This window comes from Equus quagga, chromosome 13 (genome assembly GCF_021613505.1).
Source record: "Equus quagga isolate Etosha38 chromosome 13, UCLA_HA_Equagga_1.0, whole genome shotgun sequence".
NCBI lineage: Eukaryota > Metazoa > Chordata > Mammalia > Perissodactyla > Equidae > Equus > Equus quagga.
Window position 1 is genome coordinate 106,269,881 of NC_060279.1, and position 16,284 is coordinate 106,286,164.

General features: G+C 35.9%; 1 protein-coding gene across 1 annotated transcript in view; it reads right to left on the minus strand.

Annotated features, from left to right (window-relative positions):
- URI1 (URI1 prefoldin like chaperone) overlaps positions 1–16,284 on the minus strand; it is a 68,496-nt gene that overhangs the window by 15,129 nt on the left and 37,083 nt on the right. Inside the window, exons 3-4 of the mRNA XM_046682472.1 lie at positions 14,195–14,273; positions 12,771–12,906 (exon numbers count right to left, since the gene is read on the minus strand). Of these exons, the coding sequence (XP_046538428.1) occupies positions 12,771–12,906; positions 14,195–14,273 (215 nt within the window). The remainder of the gene's footprint in view (positions 1–12,770; positions 12,907–14,194; positions 14,274–16,284) is intronic.

A 16,284-nucleotide genomic window follows, 5' to 3' on the forward strand; every position in this document is an offset into this window, starting at 1 on the left:
CACAGTGGAAGGACCTACCAAACATCTAGTAAATAAATGTTACAAGGTTCACAACAAGGCATCTCAGATCCCGGGGAACAAAGACAGGAATCTGAAGCTTCCAAAGAGAAAAACACGTTACAGACAAAGGACAGAGAACAGCATCAGGTTCTTCAACAGCAACACGTAAGACAGAAGGTAACAGGGTAACATCTTCAAATTTCTGAGGAAAAAAGTATCTAAAACCTAGAATTCTCTAGTTACAAAAAGCAGGAGTATAAAAAATATTTTCAGACATGCCAAATTTCAAAAAATTTATCTCCCACATACATTCCCAGAACATTACTAAAAGCTATGCTCCAACAAAATGAGTAAAACTTGAAAGGAAACGCCATGGGAACTAAGAAACAGGGAATGAGTAAGAGGCAAAGACAAGGTATAATGGTAAACGAGAACACCAGAAAGATAGCTGTCCTTTGTTCAAGACGGGAGCCAGGCCAAATCGAAACAAGACGAAGAACTCACTACAGAGCTCTCTAAGAATAAAATCAAAGTGTCTGTCTGAATTAATGACAGATACATATCATTATGTAACAAAAAAAAGAAGTTGACTTCAAATGAAAGGCTATACAAGAATGGAAACATAAAGCATGAACACTGATTTAACAAAAATTGTAACAGAAAATATTAAGAAGATGGGAGGAGTAAGGAGAACACCACGTAAATGATCTAAATGCTCTCCTTTAATGATAGGCAGGTAGCTAAGGGATACTACATAAAATTGGAAAAAAAGAAATCAAGAAAATAGAACATGAAAATTACTGGGAAAATATAGATAAAAAGAACAGAGCAAAAGACTGGCCAAAAGATAAAGTAATTACCTCCGGGGAATGGGAACTGTGAACCAAGAAGGACTGAGGAGTATCCTGCTATCTTTTCATTATACGTTTTAAAAAGGTATATGTTTTAAAGCTATATATGTTTATTACATAGATACAACCAAAATCATTAATTTATACTTTGTAACAAAGTATCAATGCACTTAAGATATGCTTTGCTGAAAATACTCAAGAACGCACATATTGCCAATAAATCATAAAACTTTGCTGACGGCTATTCAAATTTCCCATGATACATATTCCACACATACTTCAAGCTCCTAACCTCTCCCACCTCCGAACAAGTAAACTTGGCTTTATTACTGTGAAGATTTGGATCTTCTACTTCATTAACCCAAATATTCTTCAGCTCACCTACCTGCCTCTCTTTCCAAACCTGCATTTCCTACCTATGCTTCTAACCCATCACCTCCAGGATCTTGTCTCACTTCTTCTCTTGAACCATTAGTCACTTACTACACTTACCACAAACACGCTCACGAATTTCCTATGCTCAAAGATAAAATCTTACCTAAAACAATAAAGACAAAATTACAGACTAAAAAGCTCCAAGCCCCTGTCCCTTTCCCCTACTCAAAAAATAAAAAAAAAAAAAAACAGAAATTAACTAAAAGACCTTACAGGGGGTCTGGAAAACAGTCAAAGGTCTACAGCAACCAAACACACACTCAAAGAAAAAGTCAGTCAAAACGGCAGGAAACTTCATGACATTTTTACTTGCCTTTCCCCACTGTGAAGCAGTTTTGGTCTGGAGAAAGTGGCAGCCCAGATCCCATTTCCCTCCCCTGAAGCATGGAGAACAGACCAGACCTTACTTGCAACATTCCAGCCAGTCTGGGCACTGCCTGAAGAACCAGAATCTGTCTTACCAAAACCAGATCCTGGGGGGTAGGGGGAGATCAGCCAGCACTGCTCACAAAAGCTGCAGGGGGATTACAGACTCACAGACACACCTGAGGCAAGAGACTCTGCAGAGTCACACACACACAATCTGAGGCTGCAAAGAGAAGCTGAGGTGAGAATGTTTGGGAACTTAAGACGTTCAAAAGCAGCCATGTACACGGGAAATTTAAAAATCCACACACCGACCCAAGAAAGACATATGCTCAGAAAACACATGCAAGGCCATAACCTTCCACTTTGGGCTGATAAAAAGGCTTAGCTGGCAAGCCCAGCTTATTAGTGAAGGTCCTCCTCACCAGTCTGCAAGCCTAAGAAAGGTGGCTGTTTCTTCAAATGCCCAATTTTCATCAAAAAATTAAAAGGCATACAATAAACAGAAAAATATGGCCCATGTGAAAGAACAAAATAAGTCCAGAAACTGTCCCTGAAGAAATACAGGCATCAGAAGTACCTGACAAGGACTTAAAAAAACTATCTTCAAAATCCTCAAAGAGCTAAAGAGAAACACACAAGGAAATAAGGAAAATAATGTATGAACAAAATGAGAATATCAACAAAGAGATAGAAATTATAAAAAGAAACCAAACAAATTCTGGAGCTGAAAAATTTAATAACTCTATTGAAAAATTCACTAGAGGGGTTCAATACTATATTTGAGCAAGCAGAAGGAAAAATCAGTGTACTTTAAGATTGGACATTTGAAATTATCAAGTCTAAGAAGTAGAAAGAAAAAAGAATGAATAAAAGTGAACTGAGCCTCAGGAGCTTATGGAATATTAACAAGTAGACCAATACACACATTAACATAGTCTCAGAAAGCAAAAGAAGAAAAACTAGCAAAGAGATCATTTGAAGAAATAATGGCCAAAAAATCCCCAAATTTGACAAAAGACATACATCTATAAATCCAAAAAGCTCAACTCACTCCAAGTAGAATAAATCCAAGGAGATCAACTCCAAGACACGTACTCAAACTTTTGAAAGACAGAGAATCTTGAAAGCAGCAAGAGGAAAGTGATTCATCACATATAAGGGATCCTCAATGAAAATATTAGCAGATTTCCAAGCAGAAACCTTGGAAGCCAAAAAGTAGTGAGCTGAAATAGTCATGCACCACATAACAAGGTTTCAGTCAACAAAGGACAGCATATATGACACTGGTCCCATAAGATTAGTACCATACAGCCCAGGAGTGCAGTAGGCTATACCACCCAGGTTTCTGTAACTACACTCTACAATGACCACACAACAACAAAATCACCTAACTATGCATTTCTCAAAATATATCCCCATCATCAAGCAATGCATGACTGTATTTAAAGTGCTGAGAGAAAAAAACTAACAACTGAGAATCCTATATCCAGCAAAACTGTCCTTCAAAAATAATGGAGAAATTAAGAATTTCCAAACAAAAACTGAAGGACTTTCTTATTACTAGACCTGCCATACAAGAAAGGCTAAAAGAAGTTCTTCAGGTTGACATGAAAGGTCACTAGACAATAACATGAGATCATATGAATATTTAAAAATCTCCAGTCAAGATAAACATGGCCTAAAAATAAAAGCCAGCATTATTGCCATTATGGTATATAACTCCACTTTTTATTTGCTACAGGATGTAAAAGAGATGTCTATAAAAAATCATTACAACTTTATGTTAACAGGCACACAATGTTCAAAGATGTAATCTGTGACATCAGTAACATAAGGGGGGGACACAGAGTTGTATAGGAATAGAGATTTTATATGTGACTGAAGTTAAGTCAGTATCTATTCAAAATACCCTGTTATAACTTTAGGATGCTGTATGTAATCTCCATGACAATCACAAAGAAAGTACCTATAAAATATTAATAAGGAAGTGAGAAGGGGATCAAAACGTTTTACTACAAAAAAATCAACCAAGGGCTGGCCCGGTGGCACAGCAGTTAAGTGCGCACATCCCGCTTCAGCAGCCCAGGGTTTGCTGGTTCAGATACTGGATGTGGACATGGCACCGCTTAGCAAGCCATGCTGTGGTAGGCATCCCACATACAAAGTACAGGAAGATGGGCACAGACGTTAGCTCAGGGCCAGTCTTCCTCAGCAAAAAGAGGAGGATTGGCAGCAGATGTTAGCTCAAGGCTAATCTTCCTCAAAAAGAAAAAAAATCAACTAAACACAAAGGAAAGCAGTAATGAAGAGAAAAAGAGACAAAAGCTATAAGACATACAGAAAAGAAATAACAAAATGACATAAGTCCTGCCCTGTAAATAATTACTATAAATGTCAATGGATTAACCACCCAATCAGAAGGCAGAGATTGGCAGAATGTATTTAAAAAGTAAAAAACAGAATCCAACGATATGCTGTCAGCAAGAGACTCACTTTAGATCTAAGGACACAAGTAGGTTGAAAGTGAAAGGATGGAAAAGATATTCCACGCAAATAGTAACCAAAGGAGAATGAGTGTGGCTATCCTAATATGAGACAAAATTAAAAAGTTAAAAAAGGTTACATGAGTCAAAGGTTATTTTACATTGATAAAAACGATCAATCTAATCTATCAAGAAGATATAACAATTATAAACATATACACACTTAACAACAGAACCCCAAATAAATGAAGCAGACATTGACAGAATTCAAGGGAGAAATAGTCCTCCAATAAGAATTGGAGACATCAACACCCTACTTGCAATCAAGGACAGGACAATCAGAAAAAAGAGCAATAAGAAAATAGAGGACTTGAACAACATCTATTAGACCTAACAGATACACACACAACACTCCATCCAACAGGAGCAGAATGAACATTTTTCTAAGGGAAACATGGAATATTCTCCAAGAAAGACCAAACGATAGGCCATAAAACAAGTCTTTAAAACTTTAACAGGACTGAAACCATACAAAGTATTTTTTCCAATCACAATGTAATAAAACTAGAAATCAGTAACAGAAGGAAAAGTGGAAAATTCACAAATACGTGGAAATTTAACAAAACACTCAATTAATCAATGCATCAAAGAAGAAATCACAAAGCAAGTCAGAAAACACTTTGAGACCAGTGAAAATAATACAACACACCAAAACTTATGGGATAACGTGAAAGCAGTGCTAAGAAAGAAATTAACACTTATAAACACCTACATTAAAAAAGAAGAAAGACCTCAAATCATAACCTAACTACATGCTTTAAGGAACCTGAAACAGCAAAGAAAACTAAGCCCAAAGCTAGCATAAGGAAGGAATACCAACAATTAGAGTAGAGACAAACAAAATAGAGAACAGAAAAGCAATAGAGAAGAATCAACAAAACCAAAAGTTGATTCTTTGAAAAGACCAACAAAATTGACACATCTTTACCTACACTGACTAGGAAACAGAAAAGACTCAAATTACTAAAATCAGAAATAAAAGTGGAGACATTTCCACTTATTTTCTAGAAATAAAAAGGATCATAAAAGAACATTATGAAAAATTGAATTCCAATAAATTGGATAACCTAGATAAACAAATTCCTAGAAACATATGCACTACTAAAACTGATAGAACAAGAAAATCAGAATAGACCTACAAGTAAGGAGATTGAATCAGTAATCGAAACCTCCCAACAATGAAAAGCCCAGGAACCGATGGCTTCACAGATGAATTCTACCAAACATTCAAAGAATCATACCAATTCTCAAACTCTTTCAAAATATTGAAGAGGAAGGAAGACGTTCTATGAGGCCAGTCAAAGACACTAAAGGAAAAGAAAACTACAAGCTCATATCCCTTATGAACGTATATGCAAAAATCCTCAACAAAATGCCAGCAAATGGGGGGTGGAGGGAGGAGGAATTGGAGAAAGCTACAAACCTCCAGTTATAGGTAAGTACCAGGAATGTAACATACAACAAGATGACTATAGTTACCACTGCTGTATGACATACATGAAAAGTTAAGAGAATAAATAATCCTAAGAGTTGTCATTACAAGGAGAAAATTTTTCTTTTTTCTCCATTTCTTTTTATTGTATCTATACGAAGTGCTAGATGTTAACTAAACTTATCGTGGTAATCATTTCACCATATATGTAAGTCAAACCTTTATGCTATATACTTGAAACTCATACAGTGATATATGTCAATCATATCTCAATAAAACTGTGAAAAAAAAATGCTAGCAAACAAAACGCAGCAGCACTATATTAACAGGATGTAGGAGATAAAACCACCAAATGACTATCTCAACTGATACAGAAAGACTTTGGCAAAATCCAACACCACTTCATGATACAGAACACTCAATAAACTAAGATTAGACGATCACTTCCTAAACATGACAAAGGCCATACATGAAAACCCTAAATTGACATCATACTCAACAGTGAAAGACGGAAAGTTTTCCCCCTAAGATCAGGAACAAGATGAAGATGCCTACTATCACCATGTCTATTCAACACAGTACTAGAAGTTCTAGCCAAAGCAACTAGGCAAGAAAAAATAAATAAAAAGCATCCAAATTGGAAAGGAAGGAGTAAAATTATCTCTATTGGCAGATCATATGATCTTTTATGTAGAAAATGCTAACCATTACACAAACACACACACAAATTGTTCAAGAGCTAAAAAACACATTCAGTAAAGTTGCAGGATACAAAATCAACACTCAAAAATCAGTTGCATTTCCATACACCAGCAATGAACAATCTGAAAAAGAAATTAAGAAAATAATTCCATTTATAATAACATCGACAAGAATAAAATATTTAGAAATAAATTTAGCCAAGGAGGCACAGACTTGATCACAAATTTAAAAGTGTTGCTGAAAGAAATTAAAGAAGAGACAAACAAATGGAAAGACATCCTGCGTTCATGGATTGGAGGACTTAATATTGTTAAGATGTCAATATCACCCAAAGCCATATACAAGTTCAATGCAATCCCTATCAAAACCCCAACAAAACTTTTTCAAACACAGAAAAATCCATCCCAAAATCCATAGGGAATCTCAACAGACCCCAAACAGCTAAAACAATCTTGAAAAAGAAGATCAAAGTTGGAGATCTCATATTTTCTGATTTCAAAACTTACAACAAAGCTACAGTAATCAAAACACTGTCGTACTGGCAATAAGATAGACATATGGACCACAAAATAGAATAGAGAGCCCAGAAATAAACCCTCATATATGTTCAAATGATTTTCGACAATGGTGCCAAAACCATTCAATGGAGTGAGGACAGTCTTCAAAAAACAGCACTGGGAAAACTGAATATTCACACACAAAGGAATGAAAGTGGACCCTTACCTTACACCATACATAAAAATTAACTCAAAATGGACGAAAGACCTCAATCAAGAGCTAAAACTATGAAATTCTTAGAAGAAAACACAGGGGGAAAGCTTCATCACACTGAATTTGGCAATCACTTCTTGGACATGATACCCAAAGCCCAAGCAACAAAAGAATAAACAGACAAATTAAGCTTTATCAAAATTGAAAACTTTTGTGCATCAAAGGACATTATCAAAAGAGTGAAAAGGCAATCCATAGAATGGGAGGAAATGTTCGCAAATCATACAGCTGACAAGGGACTAATGTCTAGAATATATAAAGAATTCCTAGAACTCAACAACAAAAAGACAACCCAATTTCAAAATGGGCAAAGGATTTGAATTGACATTTCTCTGAAGACTTTTCTACAAATGGCCAACAAGCACATGAAAAGATGCTCAACATCCTTAGTCATTACTCTCATTAGAGAAATGCAAATCAAAACCAGAATGATATACCAATCCATTAGGATGGTTATTATCAAAAAGAAGGTAAATAACGAGTGTTGGCGAGAATGTGGAACCACTGGATCCTTTACACGCTGCTGGTGGTAATGTAAATGGTACAACCACTGTGGAAGACACCATGGTGACTTCTCAAAAACAGAAGTACTGCACAATCCTATGATCCCACTTCTGAGTATAGACTCAAAGAATTAAAAGCAGGAATTGAACATATATTTGTATATCCATGTTCACAGCAGCATTCCTAACAGCCAAAAGGTAGAAACAACCCATGTGTCCATCAAAATACGAACAAATAAACAAAAGGTTGTATATACACACAACAGAATATTATTCAGCCTTAAAAAGGAAGGAAATTCCAATACGTGCTACAACATGGAAGGACCTTGAAAACATTATATCAGTGAAATGAGCCAGTCACCAGAAGACAAATATTATATGATTCTATTTATGAGGTATCTAGAATAGTCAAATTCATAGGGAAAGAAAGTAGAATACTGGTTACCAGGGGCTGGTTGGAGGGATAATGGGGAATTACTGTTTGCAACACAGTTTTAGTTTGGGAAGATGAAAAAGCTCTTGAGATGGGTGGTGGTTACAGTTAAACAACAACATGAACGTACGTAATGCCACTGAACTGTACATTTAAAAACAGTTAAAATGGTAAACTTTATGTTATATGTATTTTACACAATAAAGGGAAGACAAGAAGGGAGGGAAGGCGGGAGGGAGGGAGAAAGGAAGTCAGTTGAATGGGGAGACGATAAGAAGTTATCAATTTCAAAAAAGTTTGACAGCACATTGCGTTTGCAAAGGAGTAGGCAGTCACGATCTTCAGACTGGCATTATCGAAGTTAAAACCACATACCCCTTTATGCCACTGATTCAATCCCAGTCATTTATCCTACAGATCTAGATACACAAGTACAAAACGATACATACATACACACCGGTTATTTATTATACTTTTGTTTTTAACAGTAAAAACCTGAAAACAACCTAAAAGCTTATCAGTAAGAGACTGGTTACATAACTTACGGTGTATCCATATAACATAATGCCACACAGTCATTAAAAGAAGGAGACAGCAAGAGGCAAAAAAACATGTGCTACCATTTGAGTGGTTGTGTATGTGGTGAGTTGGGAATGCCTCAGTCTGTGGATATAAACACACAAAATAATAAGTAAGATACCAACAACAGTGATGTATCCAGGTTGGTCAAGTGGATGCCAAGGGACAGGAGAAAGAGGGATACTTATATTTCAATAAATATCCTTTAAATTTTATCATATCCATATATAATGTATTCAAATAAATTAAAAGTCACTCTCCAGGGGGCCGGCCCCGTGGCTGAGTTCGCACGCTGCACTGTAGGCGGCCCAGTGTTTCGTCGGTTCAAATCCTGGGCGCGGACATGGCACTACTCATCAAACCACGCTGAGGCAGCGTCCCACATGCCACAACTAGAAGGACCCACAACGAAGAATATACAACTACGTACTGGGGGGCTTTGGGGAGAAAAAGGAAAAAAATTAAATCTTTAAAAATAAAAAAAATTTTTAAAAAGTCACTCTGCATTCTCCCCCATACCTTGCTCGCCCTTAGCAACCGCTCCTCTACTTTCCGTTTTATCAATCTGCCTATTCTAAATATTTTACGAAAGTGGAATCATACAATATGTAGTCTTTTGTAGCTGACTTTTTTCACTTAGCATAATGTTTTCAAGGTACATTTCTTTTTCTTGCTGAACAACATTCACATTTTATTTACCCATTCATTAGTTGATAGACATGTGGGTTGTTTCCATTTTTTTGGCTATTATGGATAATGCTGCTCTTAACATTCGTGTATGAGTTTTTGTGGAGACGTATGTTTTTATTTCTCCTGGGTATAATAATATTGAGGTGTGGAATAGGGTAATATGATAACTCAGTGTTTAATTTTGTGAAAAACTCCAAACTGTTTTCCAAAGTGGCTGCACCAGTTTACTTTCTCACCAGCAACATATAAGGGGTGCAATTTTCCACATCCTCGCCAATATATGTTATTGTCTGTCTTTTTATCATTGCCAACCTAGTAGGGATGAAATGTATCTCATCGTGGTTTTCACTACCAATTCACTTTTGACAAAGGTACAAAGGCAATTCAATGGAGAGTATTTTGAACAAAAGACACTGGACCAACAGGACATCCATATGTAAAAAGATTGAACTAAACCTCATACCTTACACAAAAATTAACTTAAGATGCATTACAGATCTAAGTGCAAAATTTCAACTATAAACATTTTAAAAGAAAACACAGGAGAAAATTTTCATGAACTGAGGTTAGGCAAAGAGTTCTTAGATATGACACCAAACACATGATCCATAAAAGAAAAAAGTAATAAACTGGACTTTAAAATTAAAAACTTTTGCTCTAGAAAAACCCTGTTAAGAGAATAAAAAGACAAGATGCAGACTAGGAGAAAATATTTTCAAATCACAGAGTCAACAAAGGCCTTGTATCCAGAATACATAAAGAACTCTCAAAACTCAAGGGCAAGTAAAATACAACCCAAGTTTTAAAAACGGACAAAAGACTTCAACTGATAAAAGAGGATATACAGATAGCAAATAAGTACATGAATCAACCCTCAACATCATTAGCCATTAGGGAAATGCAAATTAAAACCACTATATACCTATTCAAATGGCTAAAATTTTTAAAAATGACAATACCAAGGGCTGATAAGGACACAAAGCTACTAGGATTCTCATACCATGCTGTGGTTGAAGAGATGTAAAACAATACAGCCTCTGTGGAAAACAGCCTGGCAGTTTCTTAGGAACCGAACATACACTTATCATTAAGACCCAGCAATCCCACTCGCAGGCATTTAGCAACAGCAATGAACATTTATAGTCACACACAAAGGCTTGCTGCAGCTCTGTTCATAATTGTCAAAAAACGGAAGCAACCCAAATGTTCTTCAATGGGTGAACAGAAAAAGTGTGGTACACGCATACAATGGAAGAATACACAGCAGTAAAAAGGAAAAACTTTTGATACACAGAACAACCTGGATGAGGCATTATGGTGAATGAAAGAAGCCAGTCTCAAAAGGGTACAAAGTGTATGATTCCATTTGTATGACATTCTGGAAAAGGTAACACTAACAGTGAGACAGACAGATCAGTGGCTGTCAGGCCTCAGGGGCAGAGGTTCGCAGCATGGCCACAAAAGAAAAGCATGAGAGTGTTTCTGGTGTGATCCTGTATCCTATGCTGTTTCCTGATAGTGGTGCTGGTTAAACAAATGTTTGCATGTGTTGTAACTCACAGGAGAGTATACCAAATAGAAAGTCAATTTCACTCTGATCATTTCAAACATTAGAAAAAAACTTTAAAAAGCTGGTCATATTCACGTTAAATGGCAAAAATTCAAGATGTGAGCACAAATGGTAGGGCACCATTAGAAATCATCATCCCCAGAGGCAGCTCTCCTCTGAACCCTTTTCTTGTTGTTGTTTTAAACCTGTTTTGTCTTTCATTTTGACTTCCTTCTTAAAAGACAATCACGTCCCTCCACCCTCCCCAATCACCCTGTCAACAGTGAGGTAGGTGACTGCGTGTTTAACTTGTTATATTTCTTCTGCCTTCAGAAAAATAAAGTATCTTTTCTTAATAAATGTTAAGTATAACAATATGCCTAAACATTTTATTCAGTTATTATAAATTATTATAAAACTGTATGAATAAAACTTGTTAGAATTCATCTATCATAATAGGTTCTCAAATACAATTTATACATATGTATTCTGAAAATTATTTCAGATAAATATCGATCCCAAAAGTTATGATGTTTGGTTAGTTCCTAAAACCATATTTAACAGTGCAAAGTGATTTACCAAAAGACATTACGCTATTCTAAAGCTCCATTCTATTCTATTAAAACTATTCCCCCATTAATATATGAAGGCATAACTGATTCTAAAGATTTCTTTACTGAAATATCCATATGAAAAGCAAAGTGAACAAACTCAACAGACTATGAACTGACTTCATATCAGCAGAGCTTCCCCAGTAAAGCAAGCCTTCTCCATTAAGAAAGGCCTGTAATGAAGAAGCACGCCCATTCTCTTTCCTCCAGCATACTGCACTGACTTTAATGCAGTAATGCCAAAAGAACTATCGTTGCCAGAAATTGCATACAGGTCTAACAATAAGATTCTGATTAGCGTCATAAAAGATCAAAATTAAGTATCAGTTATAAACTTGTAGAAATTGATTTGCAAGTACAGTCACCAAATATAGATCCCAGAATTTCACTGAGTAAATGAGTGCTCTAACTAGTACCCACTCTTACATAAGCGAAATAATTTCAGCATTAGAAGACTCAGCTGTTTTGTATCTATATCACCTCATTTATACAGAAGGATCCTCAAAAGTTTATTTTCAAACACACATTTAACTAAAAGGTTAAAAAGCAGGTAGGGAGGACATTATGCTATCAATTTAAGTATGCTGTTATAGAAATAAAAACATAGATTAGATATTAAATAAACCTAATTTTAAAACGCAACTAAGCTAGAACCCAAGCCAACCTATCCAACTACAAAATGTGTGTGTGGATGTGTATACACCGATAAATACTACCACAGATAAAGAAAACTAAACAACTATCTCAATCAAACGAGGCAGAGACCTCAAACCACTTACGCATAAGCCGCCACTTTAGGTGGCACCTCTCCACACTTGATCTCTTCTTCTGTGAAATGAAAATACGACTCCTTCTAAACCAAAAAGCACGTTAAGAATTGTTTCCACTTTTGCTAACAGGTATTTCTTTTAGTAAGTAGAAAGTAAATTCCTTCTGTGTATTAAAGTATTAAAATTAAGTCTATGAAAGCACTTAAAATAAATCAATTATAAAATACAAAATGACCCCAATTCTCATGTCTTCCCAACTTCTATCTACAAAACCACGTGTAATTACTTTTACACTTTATCATTTCTGAAAACATATTAATGTGGGTGATATTTCCAACCCAGACGTTCCATTCTCCAGCTCACATTCTCAAATGCTGGTTCTCCTCACACTACCTGTGATTCAACAGAATTACAAACAGCCCGGACTGATAAATCATGGGAAGTACTCTCAATAACTAACAGTCAGTCAGCTTGGCACTCTGTGAACCAATACACATCCAGCAAGGAAACATCATTTATAACTGGTACATACGTTCTTTCCGGTGCTCGACTAGGCCCACAGCCTGCTTTGCTGAGCACTTTGCAAACCAGTTGTCCCCGAGTAAAACAGTGACTTCATTAGTGTGGACAAGTTTTCCTGGCATGAAGGCAAAGGGGCCAAATGGTACCTATTGTTTAAAGAAAAAAGGCAAAAAATTAAAACCACTACAAAATACATTTTATGAAACACAAGCATTAAAAGCTCTGAGTTGAGGTCTTTTTAATCTATACACTAAGAAAAATAAAATGTCAACTTCACGGAAATTTAACATTAAAGTTTCACTAGGAAAACCTGTAGAAAATTGTTCTAGGTTTATAAATCAACATGAAAACAGGAAAAGAAATAAGCACATTTACATACAGCTTTCAGAGAAATCAGCATTGTCTCTGAACGTTTATACTTTTTGTTCATTCATAAATCTAAATGAAAGCAAACTAGTAATGACATACTAAGTTAATAAACAATTCCTTTGACAAAAAAACCTGAAAATTATTTCCTATAAAATAGCCCAAATTTTTTTTTTTAGATTTTTCCTTTTTCTCCCCAAAGGCCCCGGTACATAGTTGTACATTTTTAGTTGTGGGTCCTTCTAGTTGTGGCATGTGGGATGCTGCCTTAGCATGGCCTGATGAGTGGTGCCATGTCCACGCCCAGGATTCGAACTGGTGAAACCCTGGGCTGCCAAAGCAGAGCACGCAAACTTAACCACTCGGCCACGGGGCCAGCCCTAGCCAAATTTCTTTTGCACAGTAAGAATTAAATAAATGGCTTTAATGAGTCTACAAGATTTACAAAATACTTGGGCTAGTATAATAAAGAACAATAAATACATTTACAAAAAATTTCGTCTGGTATAATCAGAAACAAAGTCTTCACGAAAAAGAATATTTATGCAATGAAAGACTCTAATCCAGGGCACACAAAGAGATTGCTATGTTGATGTAAAGATCATTCAAACAAAAATTAGCAGCACCTTTTTATATAAAATCAACATTCTCGGGTTTAATTCTGTGAATTACACAACAGCATAGTCTATTACTGCTCTGGCTAACAGGAAATAACTAAATGCCAGATTTCTGTCATAATTACAGTTTTCTAACATAGTAAATTTGCATACCAAAAGTCAAATCTTGTGCTAACATTTATGCCATTTATGTTGCCATAATGCGATAATTTAATATAAACCTGAAAAAAAGGAAAAGTAGTAAATTACCAACTATTCCTACAATTAGTGTATTATTATAAGGTAAAACAAACAAGCCTTCCTTGCTATGGTAGTCACCTCTGATACAGTCCATCAGCTTAGTGATTTGTGAGTTAATACACACAAAGCAAAGAAACACCTTCTTACTTTACATGGTTAATATCTTTACAAGAAACCATATACTACTTTAAGAGAAACACACCAAACATACCATGATATTATAAGACAACTTATCAGGCAAGGTGCTGAGTCTTTCTTGAAGGGCATTATAGTCATTATCTACCTTCTTCCTGTTGACAAAAATACCAAACACTAAATGAATACACAAATTAACAATTCCTCGAGGAGGCTATATATCATAAGACAAGCTAATAATCAAAGACCTAATTTTAGCAATTTAATGATTAAAGTACATTTTAATTTTAAAATCCTGTTTTTACAAAGTTTAGCAATGGCCTTATTTCACCATCCATTTATCAAAAAATTAAGACTCTCAGGGACTTTGGCTTTTAAAAGTAGAACACTCGTCTTGAGAATTAGGGTTTCCTAAGGTAGATGACCATCTGAACTAATAAATAAAATTTGGAAATCAAAAGAGACAGTGAAGGAGGGCCTGATGTTTGGAGGAAAACAAGGACTCAAGATAAAGAAAGAAGAGATTTAATAAAGCTTTTGAGTGAATGAACATTGGCGGTAGAGAAGAAACCATGAAGATGAAATTACCAGATGCTTCAGTCCTGCTTAGAAAACTTGAGGCTGAAAAGCGTGGAGTCATCAAGCCTTGGGTTACCCTGCCACTGAGTGAGGTGAGAGAGTCAACCAGGGACAGAAGAAACGAGGTGGAGGTAAAACAAAAAGCCATGCTGATTTGGCTTTGGACTCTGTTTTATGTTATATCAAAACAAGCTACCTAATAAATTAATTTCAGACAACCAAAAGATGTAATTGTGTAGGAGTAAAGATGGCCATATGTTTCCACACCAAGAACCCTACTCAGGTCTTACACCTGCTGGAAACGAACAGGTCTATGCCAAGAAGCCTGTTTCAAACCTTCTCTGGAGATTAGTTTTCCTGATGGGTCCCTGCTAGGGTGCAGGCGGCAGGCAAAACAGGCCACCGAAATGTTTTAAAGCAGAAGGGTGTTGTCAATTTAAAAAAAAAAAAAAAAGGTCACCAATTCAGTAAGTAATTTAAAAGAACATGTAGACATTGTCAAACTGAAATTACAATAAATTGCAACATAGATAATCACTCTCTAGATAATAAAAATGACTGCTCTATAAACATCAAGGAATTGGTTTCGGTTTACTTCTTAGCTCCCCTAAAGCAATCGTGGCAGAATTAATAAAAATCATCTGACTTAATCTTAAAAGTATCAAGGAATTTCACATATATTATGTTATTCATCCTAAAAATATTCCTGTGGTGAATGTCACTTATCAACATTTTCCTCTTACAAAAGAGAAAGTAGAAGGAAGACGGAAAAGAGAGACATTTAAGAGAAAGCATATCTCCTCTATCAGGAGAGGTAGGCAACGAATTTAACCTCGGTCTTCTGACCTCTCTTCTCGCAAGCAAGGCTTTTCATCTTCTAGAGTTCAAGTGCTTTTTTTAAACTTTCCACCAAAATCCTTTTTAAAAAATAAACATAAAGTGTCTTTATTTTATTTGTTGAAGACAAAAATCATCCTTCTGAATACATCTTTATATGAATAAAATGGTAAACAACTTCACGCACAGAGCTCTGCACCAGAAAGAACATGGCTTTGAAGTCAGAGCAGAGGGTGAACCGCAGCTCCACCACTTAGCAGACACAATGAAGCCTACTCTTAGTGTCTTCAATGGTAAAACTGGAGTGACACCTGACTATCTCGCGGGTTCCAGAGCACTACAGAGAAGGGGTTTAACACCCTGCCCAGCACTGAACATCTACACTGACCATCCAATACCCCTTTTTTCTATGAAGTCTCAAAAATCACCAATTCTAAAATTTTCAAGAAAGACTATTATCCACTAGGATGAGATTCCACTACCGTTAATCCATTCAATTTGATACAAACAGCACAACGTACGGAAAGACAGTACAGCTAAATGCAACCATTTAGGGGGCTTTGGAAACAGGCGTGGTGTGAACAATAAATGAGATACTGTCTGTAAAGAACTGATTTGATGCAACGCCTGCATAAACGCTCCCTATTAAATCTATAGAAGACTAACAGTTTAAATGTTTCAGATGAGTAATTTTACAAATGCTCAAGGACTATACATCAGCTTAGATGTCTAAATGTCCCTACAATTGTT